Source organism: Mastomys coucha, unplaced genomic scaffold, assembly GCF_008632895.1.
Source record: "Mastomys coucha isolate ucsf_1 unplaced genomic scaffold, UCSF_Mcou_1 pScaffold5, whole genome shotgun sequence".
Taxonomy (NCBI): Eukaryota; Metazoa; Chordata; class Mammalia; order Rodentia; family Muridae; genus Mastomys; species Mastomys coucha.
The window spans coordinates 46653877-46671959 of NW_022196911.1; the positions used below are offsets into that span (position 1 = coordinate 46653877).

At 46.8% G+C, this 18083-nt stretch overlaps 2 protein-coding genes across 10 annotated transcripts in view; one reads left to right on the top strand and one right to left on the bottom strand.

Annotated features, from left to right (window-relative positions):
* Window positions 1–13320, top strand: part of Phykpl (5-phosphohydroxy-L-lysine phospho-lyase) — a 19628-nt gene extending 6308 nt beyond the window's left edge. For 3 of the 6 annotated variants that reach the window (XM_031351399.1, XM_031351398.1, XM_031351396.1), the window contains 9 exons: window positions 898–972; window positions 1516–1603; window positions 1679–1795; window positions 3435–3517; window positions 3751–3976; window positions 8314–8468; window positions 8694–8783; window positions 9493–9623; window positions 10647–11313. In XM_031351399.1, the coding sequence (XP_031207259.1) occupies window positions 898–972; window positions 1516–1603; window positions 1679–1795; window positions 3435–3517; window positions 3751–3976; window positions 8314–8468; window positions 8694–8783; window positions 9493–9623; window positions 10647–10768 (1087 nt within the window). In that variant the 3' untranslated portion in view covers window positions 10769–11313. Of the gene's footprint in view, window positions 1–897; window positions 973–1515; window positions 1630–1678; window positions 1796–3434; window positions 3518–3750; window positions 3977–8313; window positions 8469–8693; window positions 8784–9492; window positions 9624–10646; window positions 11314–12848 lie in introns of those variants that run through there. The other 3 variants (XM_031351400.1, XM_031351397.1, XM_031351401.1) reach the window with 2 other exon arrangements.
* On the bottom strand, window positions 6164–16791 carry Hnrnpab (heterogeneous nuclear ribonucleoprotein A/B). 4 transcript variants are annotated; one of them, XM_031351404.1, is made up of 9 exons: window positions 16560–16791; window positions 16230–16476; window positions 15330–15498; window positions 14551–14709; window positions 14269–14400; window positions 12652–12754; window positions 11825–11965; window positions 6799–6848; window positions 6164–6447 (listed from the first exon to the last, which is right to left on the bottom strand). In XM_031351404.1, exons 2-8 carry the CDS (start codon window positions 16451–16453, stop codon window positions 6823–6825), a joined length of 954 nt encoding a protein of 317 aa, XP_031207264.1. In that variant the 5' UTR covers window positions 16454–16476; window positions 16560–16791; the 3' UTR covers window positions 6164–6447; window positions 6799–6822. The 4 variants fall into 4 exon arrangements, with proteins under 4 accessions (XP_031207264.1, XP_031207263.1, XP_031207262.1 ...); XM_031351403.1 differs by lacking the exon at window positions 6799–6848; XM_031351402.1 differs by lacking the exons at window positions 6164–6447; window positions 6799–6848 and adding an exon at window positions 10954–11557 and having other exon boundaries at window positions 16560–16790.
* Between the last annotated feature and the right edge of the window lie 1292 nt (window positions 16792–18083).

The following is an 18083-nucleotide window of genomic DNA, read 5'->3' on the forward strand; positions in this document are numbered from 1 at the left end:
AAAAAAAAAAAAAAAAAGCAAAGGCAGGGGATCTCTGTAAGTTTGAGGCCAGCCTAGCCACAGTGAGTTCCAGGACAGCTCAGGGCTATGTAGAGATTGTATCTCAAAAAGAAAAGAAAAATAGAGAAATGTATTTTCGCAAAGTTCTGAAAACTATAGGTCCATGACCATGGTCAGGGTCTATGAGCTGAGACCTTGCTCCTTAACTGGCATGACTGCCTTCTCACCCCGCTCACAGCATCTGTGCAAATGCCCTGGTATCTCTGGGAATCCAAGTCACTTCTCATATATACATCAATCACACTGGTTGAGACTTGCCCCAGGTGCCTCCTTTAACCTGTTTAAAGGCCTCTCCAAGCAAAGCCACATACAGTTCCATTCTGAGGTACTGAGAGTTAAGGCTTCAACATAGTCGTTTTAGGAGAACACAGTTTACCCCATCACACCCTGTTACTACATGGAGCCTCATTTGGGTCTCCTTCACACCCCGTGCCCAGTGTTGGCACTTTCAGAAATGAGCACTCTGTCTTCACTGTTTGGCTTTCACGATGGATACATGAGGCTCTGGTAGTGGCTCAGACTTTTAATCCCAGCACTTGGGAGGCAGAGGCAGGTAGATCTCTTGAGTTCAAGGCCAGCCTGGTCTACAGAGTGAGTTCCAAGACAGCCAGAACTACACAGAGAAACCCTGTCTTGAAAACAAAATGAAGAAGATAAATAAATCCAAATGCAAGTTTCTAGAGGGCACCTTCTGTTTCACCCTGCTCCTGATGCACAGAAGCCACCGGATGTTTGCCAAGGGAATGGCGTCCTGAGGAGGCTCTCAATCCTGGAAAAATTCCTTCTCCCTGGGAAGTGCTTGAGTCTTCTGAGCCATGCCCATATTTTCTGTCACAGGTCAGAAGCCAACGACCTGGCCTTGAGACTAGCTCGACAGTACACAGGACACCAGGATGTGGTGGTATTAGACCAGTAAGTACAACTCACTGCCCAGCTTCTCCAGAACCTGGGATCCACAGGCCTGTTAGGGGTCAATGAGGCTCTGACATTGGGCCTGTAGGTGAGAAGAGGAGGGAGGCAGGGGCATTGGAAACCAGTGAGGATTGAAAACCAGACTCCACTGACACTCCCTGGAGGCCTTGTCTACAGCCCACCCTTCTAAGAGTGAAATCAGCCAGCAGCACTTGGAGATTCAGCTGACTGAGCCAGAGACCAAAGGGCATTAGAAATGAGTTAAGACTTAAGATGTACTATGACCCTATGTCCCTACTTTACAGAGTAGAAAACTGAACCTAGAGTGGTCAGGTGACTAGAACTGTGACATGCCAGTAAGTGGCCTTCAGGAAGCCACTCCAAGCCTGCATTCATCCTCAGCTCAAGGGCTCAGTACCTGAGTCAAAAAGATTGACTTTCCATGTGTTTTGTATTCAAAAATGGCAGATAGTGGTTAAGGCTGAGCCAGGATTAAATGCCACCATTTATGGGGGCCTATGCCCATATCCTCCTTCTCCCTAGTGCTTATCATGGTCACCTGAGCTCCTTGATTGACATCAGTCCCTACAAGTTCCGGAATCTGGATGGGCAGAAGGAATGGGTCCATGTGGTATGCACACCTGCCATCAGCAACAGGTCAGTTTCCATCCCTAAACTTAGATGACATGGCAGCCTCTCCCTACAGGCACCTCTCCCAGACACCTATCGGGGCCCTTACCGGGAAGACCACCCCAATCCAGCAGAGGCCTATGCCAGCGAAGTGAAGCACATCATCAGCAGTGCACAAGAGAAGGGCAGGAAGGTAACCACTCCTTGGCCTGAGCAACTTAGTGAGACCCTATACAAAATCACTTTAAATTCTTTCAGTATTTTGTATGTATGGGTGTTTTGCCTACATGTATGTCTGTGCACAATGGGGGCTAGAAGAGTGTTGGATCCCTAGGGACTAGAGTTATAGATGGTTGTGAGCCATCATATAGGCGCTGGATATTGAATTCAGGTCCTTTGAAAGCGCAACCATGCTCTTAACCACTGAGCCATTTCTCCAGCCCCAGGATTTTTTTAAAAAGTCAAACTAAAGATGGGAAGCCTGGTGTGGGTGGCACACATCTTAAATCCCAGCTTTCAGCAGGCAGAGGCAGATAGACAAGGAAGGTGAGGAGACCTGAGGACTGGCTGTTCTCTCACTCTTGGGCTGTATGGCTGATGTATTTTACGGGGGAAGCCTAGAGACAGGGACCATGGGGCTGCCTTTTCAGGGCAGTCTATGGGGGTTCTGTGGAGAGACAGATGGTAGTGTTACACCCTGGGAGACCAAGGCCTCTGCCTCCCCACAGTTATCTTAAGACCGGGTTATCTTAAGACTGAAGCAGTGCCGGGTGGTGGTGGCTCACACCTTTAATCCCAACACTTGGGAGGCAGAGGCAGGTGGATTTCTGAATTCAAGGCCAGCCTGGTCTACAAAGTGAGTTCCAGGACTGCCAGGACTATACAGAGAAACCCTGTCTCACGCCCCCACCCAAAAAAAGACTGAAGCAGTAACCAGCAAACAGAAGTTTGGGAAAGAAGACAGCAGAACCAGGTGAAGGTCTTTTATGCTCCACAGACACTTCTTTTTTTTTTTTAATTTATTTATCATTTATTATTATTAAGTACACTGTAGCTGTCTTCAGACACACCCTTGAGAGGGTGTGTCTCATTATGGGTGGTTGTGAGCCACCATGTGGTTGCTGGGATTTGAACTCATGACCTTTTGGAAGAGCAATCAGTGCTCTTACCCGCTGAGCCATCTCACCAGCCCCTCCACAGACACTTCTAAAGAACCAATTTCCCAAGATGGCCATAGTGGAGCATGCCTTTAATCCCAGCACTTGGGAGACAGACATAAGCATTATCTCTAAGTTCAAGGCCAGCCTGGTCTCAATATACCCAGGGCTATACAGAGAAACCCTGTCTCAAAAACCCAAAAGATAAGTAAATATGAATTTCCCATTCCATCAGCTATCCAATGTGCCAGAGAAGCCTTCAAAAAAGCCCCAAGAGGAAACACTATGGGGAATCACGCATGGGTTTTAAGTTAAGACAAATATGACCTCCATGTCTGGATTGAAGCATCCACCTAAGAGCAATATGAAAAACAGAAAAAGAAATCCCATACTGCATCTGCAGTAGCCAGGGACACAAAGTGAACTCAGAAGTGACAATGGGTGTCAGCAAGACATGTTAAAGGAAGGTGTAGGCAAGGATAGAACCACATTTTTGTTCTAGGGAGGGTGAAACTAGTGCTGGTTGCCTCATGGGGACAGGGGAGAAAAGGTTTATAAGGTGGGAGCATGTTGCATATGTGAATTTAATTGACTGGAGCAACCCCAAGTACAAGGGGCTAGACACATCAAAAGGGTGATGCACACCCTAAGATGTGACACAGGTCTCGTCCACAGATCGCAGCCTTCTTCGCTGAGTCTCTGCCCAGTGTGAGTGGGCAGATCATTCCCCCTGCTGGCTACTTTTCCCAGGTGGCAGAGTGAGTAGATGGGCAGGCTCTGCCCAAGGGAGGTTTCCAGGTAACTGGGTTTCCTGAGGTCAATTCCAAATTTCAACTACAGCCTGGCCTGCCTGCCAGAAGTTTCTGAAACAAAACCCTTAAAGAAATAATGGCCCAGAGAAGGCCAACCATATGCCCAAGGTGAGGACTCAACCTCCCACAGTTCCTGGTTACCTCTCACCACAGCCCTGTTGGCCATCTGTCCTCCACAGGCACATACACAGAGCCGGAGGGCTCTTTGTGGCAGATGAGATCCAAGTTGGTTTTGGCCGAGTAGGCAAGCACTTTTGGGCCTTCCAGCTGGAGGGAAAAGACTTTGTCCCCGACATTGTCACCATGGGCAAGTCCATCGGCAATGGTCACCCTGTTGCCTGCATGGCCACTACCCAAGCAGTGTCAAGGGCATTTGAAGCTACCGGTGTAGAATACTTCAACACGGTGAGTAAAAGTTGCGGGACAGGGGCTCTACTACTGAAGGCTTCAGGGTCACCACTGTACCCATCCTCCAGGAAGCTGCAATTAGGGCACGTATTTTTGTTTGTTTGTTTGTTTTGTATGTGAGAGAGACGAACAGACACTTCTTGTGTAGCCCTAACTGGGCTGGCCTCAAACTCAGAGATCCACCTGCCTCTGCATCTCAAGTGCTACAATTAAAAGTGTATGCTATCTCACCTAGCCCAGGTCAGATTTTCTTAATACTGTAAAACATTTTTCAAAATATTAATCCAAATGAGTGACAGATAGGTTTTATAAAACACGTAAGATGCAAGAACCCTTTCCTTCCAGCAGAGGCTGCCTACCTTGGCAGAAAGCTTAAGAACCTGAGTGAGGAGTGAAGTCTTGGTCAGCCCAGGAGACACAAGGTCCACACCAAGTCAGAGAAGGATGGTTCCTTAACCCTGGAGCAGAAGCCAAGGGCTTTCCCTAACACAAGGTGACACATACCCTGCCTAGGGACTTGAGACAGCAGATACAGGATGAGAATAGGAGCAGACTGTTAGCCAGAGCCTTCTTACATCACAGAAACAAACTATGCAAACGATGTGTCGCTTGGCTTTGCTTTGTTTTGTCTTATTTCAAAGTGCTGGTGAGCAAACCCAGGCCTAACAGCACTACACAACCACTCTACCACTGAGCTACTCTGACTCCCAAGGTTTCCTTCTCAAATGTGGAAACGTTTCTGGTCAGTATAGAGGAACAAATGCAGGAGAATCATCTGGACAGAGCAGGAAAGGAGTTGGGTAGTCACGATGTCCCATAAAAAGCCATTTAAATTTTTAAGGAAGTAAACACTTGGCAAGATGTCAGACAGGCAATGAGAGTCACTGAAGGCTGATCTGGTGCTTTCAGCAGACTTCACTCTGTGCCTGAGTGAGTCTCTGCCATTGGTGGCCATGATGTCAGGTTACCACACTCCTAGACTCCATTGTGATACTAGCTTAGTGGACATGGTATGTCATGGTCCGCTAGGAAGTGGACACAAAGTTTGGGGATAAATAGAGGAAACAGAAGTCAGGAGCAAAGTCTGTAGGTGAGCTAACTACAGAGCGAGGCTTGTTACCTGGAAGGCAGATGGCCCAATGGGGCCTGACCCCAATTCCCCTAAGTGCATAAGCTGAATTCAGTCCTTGTCTTTGTATAGCCCTCTCTAGGTAGCTGGAAACTTGGTTATTTTTGTTAAGGTTTTCACATTTATTTATATATGAGTGTGTATGTGGCTACTCGTGTAGAGGCCAGGGGTTATTGGTTCCTTCTAGGGCTCTAACTCAGCCCACCAGGTTTGGCAACAGGTACCTTATGAGCTCACCTCAGATAAAAGATTAGGCTCCTGACTCTACCTTGTATCTATGCTGGTGTCTGCTCCTTGATGGGTAACTCTGAACCCATGTTGTCTGTTCTAGTTGCTTTTTGGCTTTACTTGAACTCTCATAATGCATGTTAGCTCTGGTGATTCTATGGGTTAGTTTTTACCTGACATGATACTGTTATTACTCTCATTTTTCCTGCTTCATAACATCCATACTAATAGATATCAATGTACTCCGAGGCTGTTCTTAACGTCTTGTGAACACCACTACTGTTAAGAATTCTTAAGTTTGTTCTTCGTGTTCAGGAAAATCAGTTACAAATTAACCCAGAGGTGGAACTGCTGGGCCAGAGGGTATATCCATACTCAGTTTTAGAAGATAATGACATTTTCCCCAGGTAGTTCACAGGTCAAAACAGATCACTGGTAGTATATTGTTTGTTTTGTAATATTTTTGTGTTTTTTTGTTTTGAGACAGTTTCTCTGTGTAGCCCTGGCTGTCCTGGAACTCAAACTGGCTGGCCTCAAACTCAGAAATCTGCCTGCCTCTGCCTCCCAAATGCTGGGACTAAAGACACATGCCACCACTGCTCTGCCTGTGATAGATTCCTACTGTGAGGTCCTACCTGGCCTGGTACTGAATACATAATCCATCTGTCTTGATAGCAATCTTCCTGTCCCAGCTGAGCACACAGGGATTACAGGAATGCACCTTCATGCTCAGCTCATCAACACTAAGTTTTTGTCAGTCAAGGGAAATAAATTAGTGATCCATGTGGCTTTGATATGCTGTTCCCCAAATTCAGATTTGTGAAGCATTTTTTGATTTATATAGTTTTAATAGACTTTATGTACTTTGTTGTGTACCTGAAAGACAACTTGCAGGAATCAGTTCTCTCCTTCCATCAAGGTGGGTTTCACGGGTGATATTCTGGGCTTCAGGCTTGTAGATAAAGCTAAGCCTCTTTCTCCAGTCCTCTTCCAGTTTACTGTCCATGTATTCCCTCTTCTGTGAAATAATGGTGTGTCTTTTTTCCATTCTTTAGTTGCTAGTACTTGTGGAAATTTCTGTGTATATGCATGTCTGTTTGTCTGTCTGTTTCTGTGTAGGAGAGGGAGATACCCATTTGAGCACAAATATCTAGGCGAGGTTACTACTGTCCTGCCAATAATGTTTGCTGTGAATGTTTAGCCAGTTGGCAGCAGTCACATAAACATTAACTGTCAATCATCTTTTACTATGTAGACCAGGCTAGCTTCAAACTCAAGAGAAAGGTCCTCCTGCTTCTACCTCCCAAGTTCGGGGATTAAAGGCATGCACTACCATACTACTTGATACATTTGGCTTTTTACTTTAATTCCAGGGATCAAACTCATGTCATTGGGCTTGTATGGCTCTTACTGAGCTCCCTTGCCATCAATTTTATATGAAACCCAGTATGGTGGTACATACCTTTGAACCCAGCACTCAGGTGGACTACTTGAATTTGAGTGAAGTCCTACCTCAAAAAATAAATAAAAGTAAAAAATACATTTTAGGTATCCAATTTGTCAAATTGTGATTGTTGCTTATCCTTTAAGAAATCACTGCTTAATCACAAAAGAAAAAAAAACCCTATGTAAAAATAGCTATCTTACTATTCTAAGTGAGGAATTTACAATATAGTTGAATACCTACAGGACACAGAACATCCAGTCCAGTGTATGGGAATGTTTATATCTTCTACAGTGATGTTTGTGGGCTCATAGTGTAGCTCAGTGGTACAGCACATGTTTGGCAGGTACAAGGCCCTTGGTTTGATTCCAGAACCACAAAAAAGACATCTTAATAGATTGGGGAAGTGCTAGAGCCCAAATATTCTGCCACTATATCCATTAGGTTGTATCTTATTCTCCTTCTTTCCTAACACACACACACACACACACACACACACGACAAAAATCAAACAAACCCATGAAGGACAAGAGAGTTCAGTCCATAAAAGCAATTTGCCCTCCAAACGGAGGACCAAGAGCCCATATAAAAAGCCAGGCTTGCCGGGCAGTGGTGGCACATGCCTTTAATCCCAGCACTTGGAAGGCAGAGGCAGGTGGATTTCTGAGTTCCAAGCCAGCCTGGTCTACAGAGTAAGTTCCAGAACAGCTAGAGCTATGCAGAGAAATCCTGTCTCAAAAAACCCAAATAAATAAATAGATAAATACCAGGCTTAGTGGCACAGGCCTGTAATCTCAGAACTAGGAAGGCAGTGACTGGATTCCTTGGCTTGCTAGACAGCCAGCATAGTCTAAGTATAGCCCCAGATCCTAGTGAGAGATTGTCCCCAAAACCAAGATGGATGTCTCCTATTAACATCCACATCCAAGGTTAGGTTAACCTCTCATCTTTGCACCCATATGAACATATATGCCAGGCAGTGGTGGCGCACACCTTTAATCCCAGCACTTGGGAGGCAGAGGCAGGTGGATTTCTGAGTTCAAGGCCAGCCTGGTCTACAGAGAGTTCCAGGAGAGCTGGGGCCACAGAGAAATCCTGTCTCGAAAAACCAAAAAGCCTCTCCTTTCTGAGTGCAGGTTTTAAAGGCATGTGCCAACACTGCCCAGTAGGCAGAAACTTAACTGAACCAAATCCCCAAACCATTTCAGTTTGTTTAGCTTTTCAAAATATTGGGGGGTGGGGAGTTTACCCATGTACCACTGGCATGTCTGGTGTCCAAAGACAAGTAGACAGGGCTAGACCAATTCTCTGTAGCTATCTTGCTTACCTCGTCTACCTGGCCTGGTTTGAAGACCCAGGAAGACAAGCAGAGTTCATAAAGATGACCCCACCCAAGAGACCAGTTTAAGAAAGCAAAGCCCCAAGTAATGAAGGCTTTGTGGGCCTGTGGTCTTCCCAATTGTCTTTTTATGATAATCCCACGGAATCATGGTCCACTGGCAGAGCATCTGACATTGTTATCCCCTGGCTCAGTTTGGTGGCAACCCTGTATCCTGTGCTGTGGGGCTAGCAGTCCTAGATGTCTTGAAAACAGAACAGCTCCAGGCTCATGCCACTAATGTGGGCAGTTTCCTTATGGAGCATCTCAGCCAGCAGAAAGCCAAGCATCCTATCATTGGAGATGTCAGGTAAGGTTCTGGGGACAAGCACACTAATCAAAATACCTGCTACAAGACTGTTCTACTTTCCCACCATGGGGAAAAAAATGTCTACATCCATTCTTCAAAAAGAACTAGGATTCTGAAGATCTCCAGTCCACACCAAGAACAAACCCCTCCAGGGTAAATTGGGGTGGCTAAGGTCAGGGCAGAGTAAGGCAAGGACCATGGCTATAAAAATGTTACCTCCTTCAGAGGCACTGGACTCTTCATTGGTGTGGATCTGATCAAAGATGAGACCCTGAGGACACCAGCAACTGAAGAGGCAGAATATTTGGTCTCCAGGTATTTTCTCTTGAAATTAAGTTGCTTTCCCAAAATGGGAAGTGCTATGAGTCCCTGTATAGCCTAGAGTAATGAGCCTTCAGCCAACCTCAAAACACCCACCCCTTCTACTGAAACCTCCTGGAGTTTGAACGTGCCTTCATTCACATTGTAAAATATGTTCATTTACCTACGCCATCAGCCAGCTTATCCACTCCAGTGAGGATCAGAGATTATAAGTCAGGGCTAGGGCTAGTGTTCTAATGCAGTTGCCCTAAGCAAGGCTGGCTATTGTCCTGGGTTTGACCACTCTCTAGAACAAAAACTGGGGATTCAAAAATATAATCACTTCATACCCCTGGGTCACCAGTATCTGCACTATATAGTGATAATGTGGAGCTGGGTGGGCATGGTGGCCTGGACTATAATCAGAGCAATTAAAGCCTGGACAATTTGGTAAAATCTTGTGAAACTCTTCCATGATGGAAGCTGGGTGGTGGCAGTAGTACATGCCTTTGATCCCAGCACCCAGGAGGCAGAGGAAAGTCAATCTCAGAGTTCAAGGCCAGTCTGATCTACAGAACAAGTTCCAGGACAACCAGCGCCACATAGACATTGGTAGGCTCAACAAATTAACAGTTTACCTTGGGTGAGGACCAGTTAATTGGCCAGAAATAAAGTAAGGTGGGTACCTGTTCAAGGTTAGCTGTAAAGTACCTTGTTCTTGCAGGCTAAAGGAAAACTACATTTTACTGAGCACTGATGGCCCTGGGAGGAATATCCTGAAGTTTAAGCCTCCAATGTGCTTCAGCCTTGACAATGCACAACATGTGGTAGCAAAGCTGGACGACATTCTAACAGGTAAACTTGATAGAATCCCACCTAGCATGTATCAGGCCCTGGGTAACTAGAACCTCCCAGTATGCCCCCAGGGATCCTATAACAAGCCAAGTATCCATTAGATCAGAAAGCTCAAAAAGCATGGCCTTTGTAACAATTACCTACTTGCACTGACTAGACATGGACATTACCACCTATGATCCCATCATTTGGTAGGTAGAATGAGGGAGATCACATGTTCAAGATAATCCTGGGGCTCCTACACCTTATCTTTTTTGAAATGGAAGATGCCTTTGTGTTCAGCCCAGAAGCGGTGGCACATATCCTCAATCCCAGCCTTGTCTGTAAAGTTCAAAGACAGCCAGGACTGTCAGACAAAGAAACTGTTAATGACAGGAGCTTCATTTTATCTTCAAGATAGGGGCACCCTCACATGCAAGTAGCTAAAATGGTTAGCTAACTACAATCAAATCCTCCCTATAACCTCAAGGTCAAAAGCAGCCCAAGGGCCCTTAATTTAAGAAAACTAGAAATGACTATACAGGGGACTGGAGAGATGGCTCAGTGGTTAAGAGCACTGACTGCTCTTCCAAAGGTCCTGAGTTCAAATCCCAGCAACCACATGGTGGCTCATAAACCATCCTAAATGAGATCTGATACCCTCTTCTGGGATGTCTGAAGACGAGTATACTTACATATAATAAATATATGTAAATTATTTTCACATATATTTATTCTGTATAATTATAAATTATACAAAGCACAGATCCTAACAGGCTACCAAGGAACTTTTCCTATTCCTGCTTGTTAGCCAACCCCCAGTGGATGTTTGGAATTGATACTGCTCTTAAAGGGTTCCTCTATGTGTACAGAACGTGAGTGGTGACTTGCTAAAAAACAACTGCTTTTGGGCTTACAAATGGGACCATCTGTGTTAGGGAAATGAGACATCAGCCAATCTCTAAATTATCCCAAGCATCCTAGAAAACGAGCATAGCAGACAATGGAGAACCATGTAGGGCAGATCTGTGATTATTTTTCCAGACATGGAAGAAAAAGTAAGAAGTTGTGAAACACTGAGGATCAAGCACTCTCCAGGTAAGCCAGACTTGGCCCCACCTCCACCAGCAGATCCCCAATATTTCAACTTGCATTTGTTAGACTGAAATTAAGAATGTGGAATATATATAATATGTGCCAAGATGTTCTCTAGCTATGGACACAATAGGCACAAAAGGGTAGGTGAAAAGATCTGGTGAGAAAACAGCTAAAGGATCTCTGCTACAGGAGACCTGGCATCTCCAACACTGGGCAAGGTCTCAGAGCATCCCACATTCACCCAGGCTTGGGGTTGTTTTTAATTTTTATTTCAAAAGCTTGGATAGCTTCAATATCCAATATCCAGGTTGTGGCAAAATCAGGACACGTGTAAAATACCTTACAATACATTAGATTCCCAAGAGGTACCAAAAAGTACAGTAAAATTAACACTTCCATTGCTGGAAATGTATGACACAAATAATATAAAATTAAAAGGTGAAAAAGGTGACACTGGTTTCCTAAGATACAGTTTACTCTTTACAACCAGGGTCCACAGGTCCAGGCTGCAGAGCGGCAGCAGGAAGCAGACCCTCCAATCTATAACAGGGTAACCTGGTAATCAGCCCCTTAATGCCGCTCTGGCCTCTTAGACGCCACACGCTGCCTACAACAACTAGAGCTCTGGAATAGTAAACAGGAGAGTGATTTCTGGGGGAAATTTTAAATAAGATGCACATGGGACAGGCCATAAAAGTTTGCCAAGTTAAATTTGGTACATAATTGTGTTCACTCCGCGTCCAAACAAAGCGTGTGCGGTCGTCACTCGGCCGCTCCTGCTGCCTCTCAGTATGGCTTGTAGTTATTCTGATGACCACCACGTCGCTGGCTCTTTCCGTAATTTGTACTACCCTGACCTAGGAATAAGAACAACGTTGTGGCTACGACTTAACTATACATTTACCCAGTGCCAGGCGCTTGCCACACATCCTCAGAATTTAACACTACACAGCAACACCAGCTTCTTACACCTTACTGAGAAGGCTAAGCTAGAGCTCCATTCAGTAGCTCCAGTGCCTGTGCCAGGCCTGTCTGACTCCAAAGCCCCTGCTGCCAGTGGCCCCTGCACTACCTGACCTGCCTCCCCTAGGAGGAAGTAGATAGGGCCTCCCTCTCCTACTTACTGTAGTCGTAGCCGGGGCCGTAGCCGTAATAGCCATAGGGCGAGTAGTCGTAGCCGCCATAGCCCGGCCCGTAGCCCTGCTGGTAGCCGTAGCCCTGGTTCCAGTAGTTGCCGTAGCCCTGATTCCAATTCTGACTCTGACCTGTGGGGGGGAGCAGGGCACAGGGGCCCATGGACCATTTAGCACACGCAGGAGCTAGGATGGAGGAAATCCTGCCCTTTGGGTGGCGGGGTTATTACTATGGCAACTCAGAAGCCAAGAGGCTACTGTTCTGGTACAGAGGGCCCTAGGCCCAGCCTTGTTATCCAGGAGGGTCAGGATGCCAGTTAACTTCACTTGTGAATACAGGAAGCTTACACTCACTCAAATCACCCTCTGATCACCTCCACCCTCCCTTGGCAGCTTTGCCTTGAAAAAGATGCAGTTCAGGCTTTGGAGTTAGAGGGGCCTGGGATGGAAGGAGCTGAGCTAAGCGCCTGGCACAGCTTTGCCTTTCTGCCCATAGGTATGTGTGTACCAAGATTCAGGACAGCCACAAAGCTAAGCGTAACCCAGTGTGTCACCACCATTCTCCCAGTGCAATGCAAATATCCCATTGGCCTGGGACCCCCAAGCTGCACAATGAGAAAGATAAGGCTCTTCCATTCTGTGAAGCCATGAGCCATAGCAGCACAAGCACACAGCCTCCAACCCAAGAAAACCATTGCAATCCCACTTCACACCCAGCCCACCTACCCACCCGTCACAGAGCACCAAAAGGCAATCCCCAAGACAGGCACAGAAAGCTCTTTGCAGGCAGACTAAGTCTTCGTCCAGCTCCCACTTACCTCCACCACTGCCTCGGTTCCCTCGATTGCGATTTCCTCTGCCCCCAGAGCCATACTGCTGTTGCTGATACACCTCTTTGGGCTGGGCAACCTTGATTTCACACTAAAAGCCAAGAGGACACTAGGTCAAGTTCTGTGGGACAAGCTCAGGGCTGGAATGGTGGGCCACTAAGGTTTTTACTCTTCTCTTTTTACAGGAGATACTCCTCCTAGTCAAATACTCATAACAGGGCAGCAAGATGACACTCACCTTATGGATTAAACAAGTGTGTGAGGCTTCATTGGAAGACATACTGCCTGCTACTATGTATTGGTCAATTACTGAAATAAGCCTTATTTCTAAATCAAAACGAGATCTAGTTAGGCTTTTATGCCTCAATACTGTGAAGAGGGTGTACATGCTTCAAGTGAATATTTTTAAAGGCAGTCCTGACATATTCCCACTTAAAAAAAAAAAGGTAAAAAAATGAACTGGACATGGCATATGCCTTTAATCTCATCTCACTAGGAGGTAGAAACAGGCAGAACTCTTCAAGTTTAGAGACTAGTCTGGTTTGGTATAGGGCAGCAGTACGATGATCTCTCAAAAGGGGGTGGGAAGATAAACTTTATCTCCCTATCAAACTATGCCTTCTATTTTACCTGAATTAAAGACACTGAATAACTTGAGTATTTACTTCTAAGGCCCATCAGCAGTTTTCACTACCATAGAGGATCAAAGTTCTTCCTACTAGGGCATACCAAAAAAGAAAAGTCATTGTTCACCAGAATAACTAAAAATGCCCCACCCAACTGCCTGCTTTATTTAATCCAACCCAAGTTTTTAAAACTCCCAAAGACAATGGCAAAGAATCTTACTGGAGCCCCACCCTATTCAACCGACTCTAGTAAACTAGACTCAAGCCAGCCACACCTTCAATCCTAATCAACTAGAAGCCCACTAACATACCACTCCACTAAATACGACTCCATATTTGCAGTTAACAGGATCCCAGGAAACTCTTCTTAGGTCTTTGCCTGCAGTAGGGTTAACTACAGCAGCAAAGCTTCCTCTGAAGCAAGAAAAACTTATCAGTTATAGATGGAAACCTAGTAGTTACTGAGTTCCATTAAGACCACTGCTAGTCTCATAACCCAACACTGATTCTCATAACTCCAAAGTTGTAACCTCTAAAAGGTATAGAAGTTATAGAGGTTATAACTTTATAGCTCTGTGGAGGTTATAAAGTCTCATACTTCTAACACCAACGAATCTAGTCAACAGCTCTATTCACAGAAGCCATTCCTCTCTGCCTCCTACACACCTGCTGTTTTAGTTTTTATTAATGATCCTTGTAAGTACAGAATATGGTGCCTACAGAAGCCACCAAAGAGCATCAGATCCCTTGAACTGTGTGGTTATAGGTGGTTGTGAGCCACTGTGGGTGTTGGGAAAGGACCAAGGTCCTCTTGAAGAGCCAGCTGTTATCAGCCCAGCATTTAAGGGCCAGACCATCTATTTAGTCAGCATTGTATGCTGTAGAGAAACATAAGGTCTTACTGACCTAAAGGACCTATTAGTCTAACCTACTCTATACCTCCAAGAGCCAAAAGCAGTTGACAGTTTTGACACCTTACCTTGCTTCCACTGACAGTATGAAATTTTTTCTCCAGAACTTTCTTCACAGGGTCTTCCTCTTTAAACGTAATAAAAACAAAACCCCGTCTTTTGTTCAACTTGGGATCTATTGGAAGCTCAATGGCCTCAATCTGTAAAAACATACAAAAGCCCAGGTTTAAGCCTCTGATACCCCAAAACAGATATGAGTCTAAGAAAAGGATACTTTAAAGGTGAGAACACCCCACTAATACTGCATCCAGGCAAGGCCAACTGACCAAGAAGAAACAAGTCACCCTCACCTCCCCAAACTGGCCGAAGTATTCTCTGATCTTTTCCTCTGTGGCTTCAGGGTTTAGACCTCCCACAAAGATTTTCTTCACAGGATCCTTCTTCATAGCCATGGCCTTTTTAGGGTCAATGACACGACCATCCAGTCTGTGCTCCTTCTGATCTAAGACCTGTGTAAAACAGAAATGTGTCAGGTTCTAAACAAAAGTATACACCAAATGGGCTTAATTCTCTCTGGAGCTAAGCCAAATGGTCCCCAACTCTATGTTCTCCAAACCTCCCACAGATGATCTTCTGAACACCTATATCCCAGTCCTAAACAATAGTCCCAACTTAAGATCCACCTCCTTTTGACAAAGCAGCAGTGGCAAAGAACATATCTAGTGCCGAAATCCTCACTCTACCCTATAAATATTGCATGCACCTTCACTTTTTCTGAGATTTAGGATTTTGGGTGCCATCCCCATTTAACTGGACCAAAAAAACAAAATCAAAACAAACACTATCCTCATTAGCAATTTTAGACTTTCAATTCCCCACAGCCCATAAATAGGCACAAATGAGGGAAATCTGAAGGCAGTTCTCTAGTTCCTGCCCAGCTCACTACCCTCCTCCAGGGTCCTCAGTAAGCTTTTAATAGTATGAGTTATAATCCTCCAGAATCGCTCAATCTGTACTGTCCCTCAAAACAGGACTCTAAGCTCAATTGTGGCAGTCATCAACACTGCAGTGCATGAGTTCCTTAGGATTCAGAATCCTAGCAGAGACTGCTACTAAATACCATGCTTACCTTCTCCACACTGGAAGAATCTTTGAAGAGAATAAACCCAAACCCTCTTGATCGGCCAGTGTTGGGATCCATTTTTATTGTACAGTCAACGACTTCTCCAAACTTAGTAAAATAATCCTTTAAATCTTTTTTGCTGGTATCCCAGCTCAGACCACCAACGAACATTTTTCTGCATGTGAGAGACACGACCACAAATCTTAAAAACTGTAATTTTTTTTTTTAGTTGAACAAAATTCTGACACTTTTCCCGGCTGGGGAAGCCACAGTCCCAAGGACCAGTCTCAGATGGTGCCCCTTTCAAGTTAACCCTTGTGTTGCTCTGCAATCTGGACTCAACTGAACTCACAGCTGAACGAGATTGTATAGCCACACACGAGCTATATAGTACGTACGGGAAACGAACTTGGTCAAGAATGTGACCCATGACTCCTCACAAGTTTAAATCAGCCTGACCTGCACTCCTGAATCTACTCACGCTCCTCGCCTCCCAGGTACCTGTCCCAAGGAACTCTGGGTTTCCTGGTGGCAGGACCGCCCCAGGGTTCAGACCGGGACTCCGCCCCTCGACTCGCGGCAGGCTAGGCCCGGCCCGCTGCGCGCCAACTCCGCCCACGCAGCACAGACGCAGCCCTCGCGGCCCGATTCGCGATCCGCCGCTTTTCCTCTTCCGGGGCCGCCCGCCCCGAGGCCCGCTGTAGCCCAAGCACCGCGCGAGCAGCTCGGGTCGGCCTCCTAGTCGACCCCGCAAACTCCTGCAAACTCCAAGGCGCGTAACCGCGCCCCGGCCCGCCGGCGAGCGCGCCAGGCACCGCTCCGCGGGCCGCCCGCCCCTCCCCCCGCCGCGTGGCGCCAACAAAAGACTGCCCCAGAACAAAGGCGGCGGCCCGCGGCCGCACTTACCCCGCGTCCTCCTCGTTCTTGCTGGCGTTGATCTGGTCGCCCTCGGCGCCGTTCTGGTTCCCGCTCGGAGCGGTCGTGGTCCCGCCCCCAGACCCGGCCGAGGCCGCGGGGGCCGCTGCCGCGGCGCCGGGCTCGACCTGGGCCTCGCCTTCCGGGGCGGCCTCGTGTCCGTTCTCGGTGGCGCCCGTCGTCTCCATGGGCTGCTCTTCAGCCGCGTCCGACATGGTCGGCCAGGCCGCAGCGGCTACTGCAACGAGCGGCGACGACAGCGCGTCAGGCCCCGCGGCACTCCCCGAGCTCCCGCCCACCGCCCGCGGTCGGGCCGCTCACCTCGCCGCCGATGACGCCGCGAGGCCCTACTCGCCGCAGAAGGCGACGCGGGCTTGGCAGCGGTCACGCTCGCACCCCCGAGGGCTCGTCCGCGTTCACGGACTCTATCGCTCCGCTCGGCCGCCGCCGTACACTGTCGATAAAGCAGACCTTTTCTCCGTCCCGCGCGGTGCCACCGCCTGACAATGCCAACTCGTGGAGCTCTTTATAATGCTGGAGCCGGGCAAGACCTCGTAACAACGAATACTCTCATTGGCTAGAATGAACCGCCACTCACCATTGTCCTGGCATTTTATTGGCTGCGTCTGCGCGCGCGCTCTAGATCCGGGCGGGCTTTGTCCTCATTTTAGAACGCGCGCGAGTCGGAGAACTGTCTATGGTTCCGGTCACCGGGCAAGCACGTCGACTGTCCCCCAGCTGCCCGGGGTACACGGCAGTCTGTCATCCCCTCCTCACATCCTATCCTACACTAGCAACCCCGGCCTCCCAAAAGAGGAGAATGAGCCGGAGGAAGTCCCTAAATCCAAGGTCGCCCGGAGGAAGTAGCCTAATCTTGGAGAGCTCCGGTCATCCGAGGCCTTCTGCGCGGCCTGCTCTTAAACCTCCGCATCCTGAGATGTCTGTGCTCCTGCCCTCTTAAGTGAGCTAGTTGGTGCTGTGAACGTTGGACCATAGTATTCCCAGTCTCTGTTTGACACCCATAGATACTTAACATCGCATTCGTGTTTAGCTTTGCTTTTAATTTTTATTTCTTTACTTTGTGTCAGTTTTGTGTTTTTTGAGACAGGGTCTGGTATCCTCCTGACTGGCCTTGAACTCATGACCCTCCTTTCACTCCCTCAGTGCTGGAATTATATGCTGCACCGCTACCATGCCTGGTTTAATTTCATTGATTTTAGATGATTCTAAATGGAAAAATTAAGATAGAGTCTTTTTATGTAGCCCCAGGGTATGATTACAAACTTGTGCCACCCTGCCTAGTCTTAACAACTTGCTTTGGAAAAATATTCCTGTTAAATGAGGTTATGGGAAAGAGGGCGACTTTTCTTTTAAGCTTTGACCACAAAACTTTAAAGGCCCAAATTATGCCATGATTCCTGTGTATATGTGCATAAATTTGTGTTGAGTGCCAACACACATAGTCTAGGACCTGCGTGTGAAAGTCAGACAAGGTATCAATCTTCACTTTCCATTTTGTTCCTTATAAATTTTTTTTTCCTTTAAACAAACTAGCTGGCACACAACTTCATTTGTAGACCAGGCTGACCTTGAACTTACAGAAAAGTGCCTGTCCGCCTTCTAAGTGCTGGGAGTAAAGGTGTGAGTCACCATACCCAATGGATATATTTTTATTATATGTGAGCAAACTGTGGTAATCAAAAGACTTGATGGAGTCATTTTCTCCCATTTATTTTATGAATTCCTGAGAATGAAATTCTTTCATAGAAGGCCCACTCAGGCTGGGCAGTGGTGGCACATGCCTTTAATCCCAGCACTTAGGAGGCAGAGGCAGGTGGATTTCTG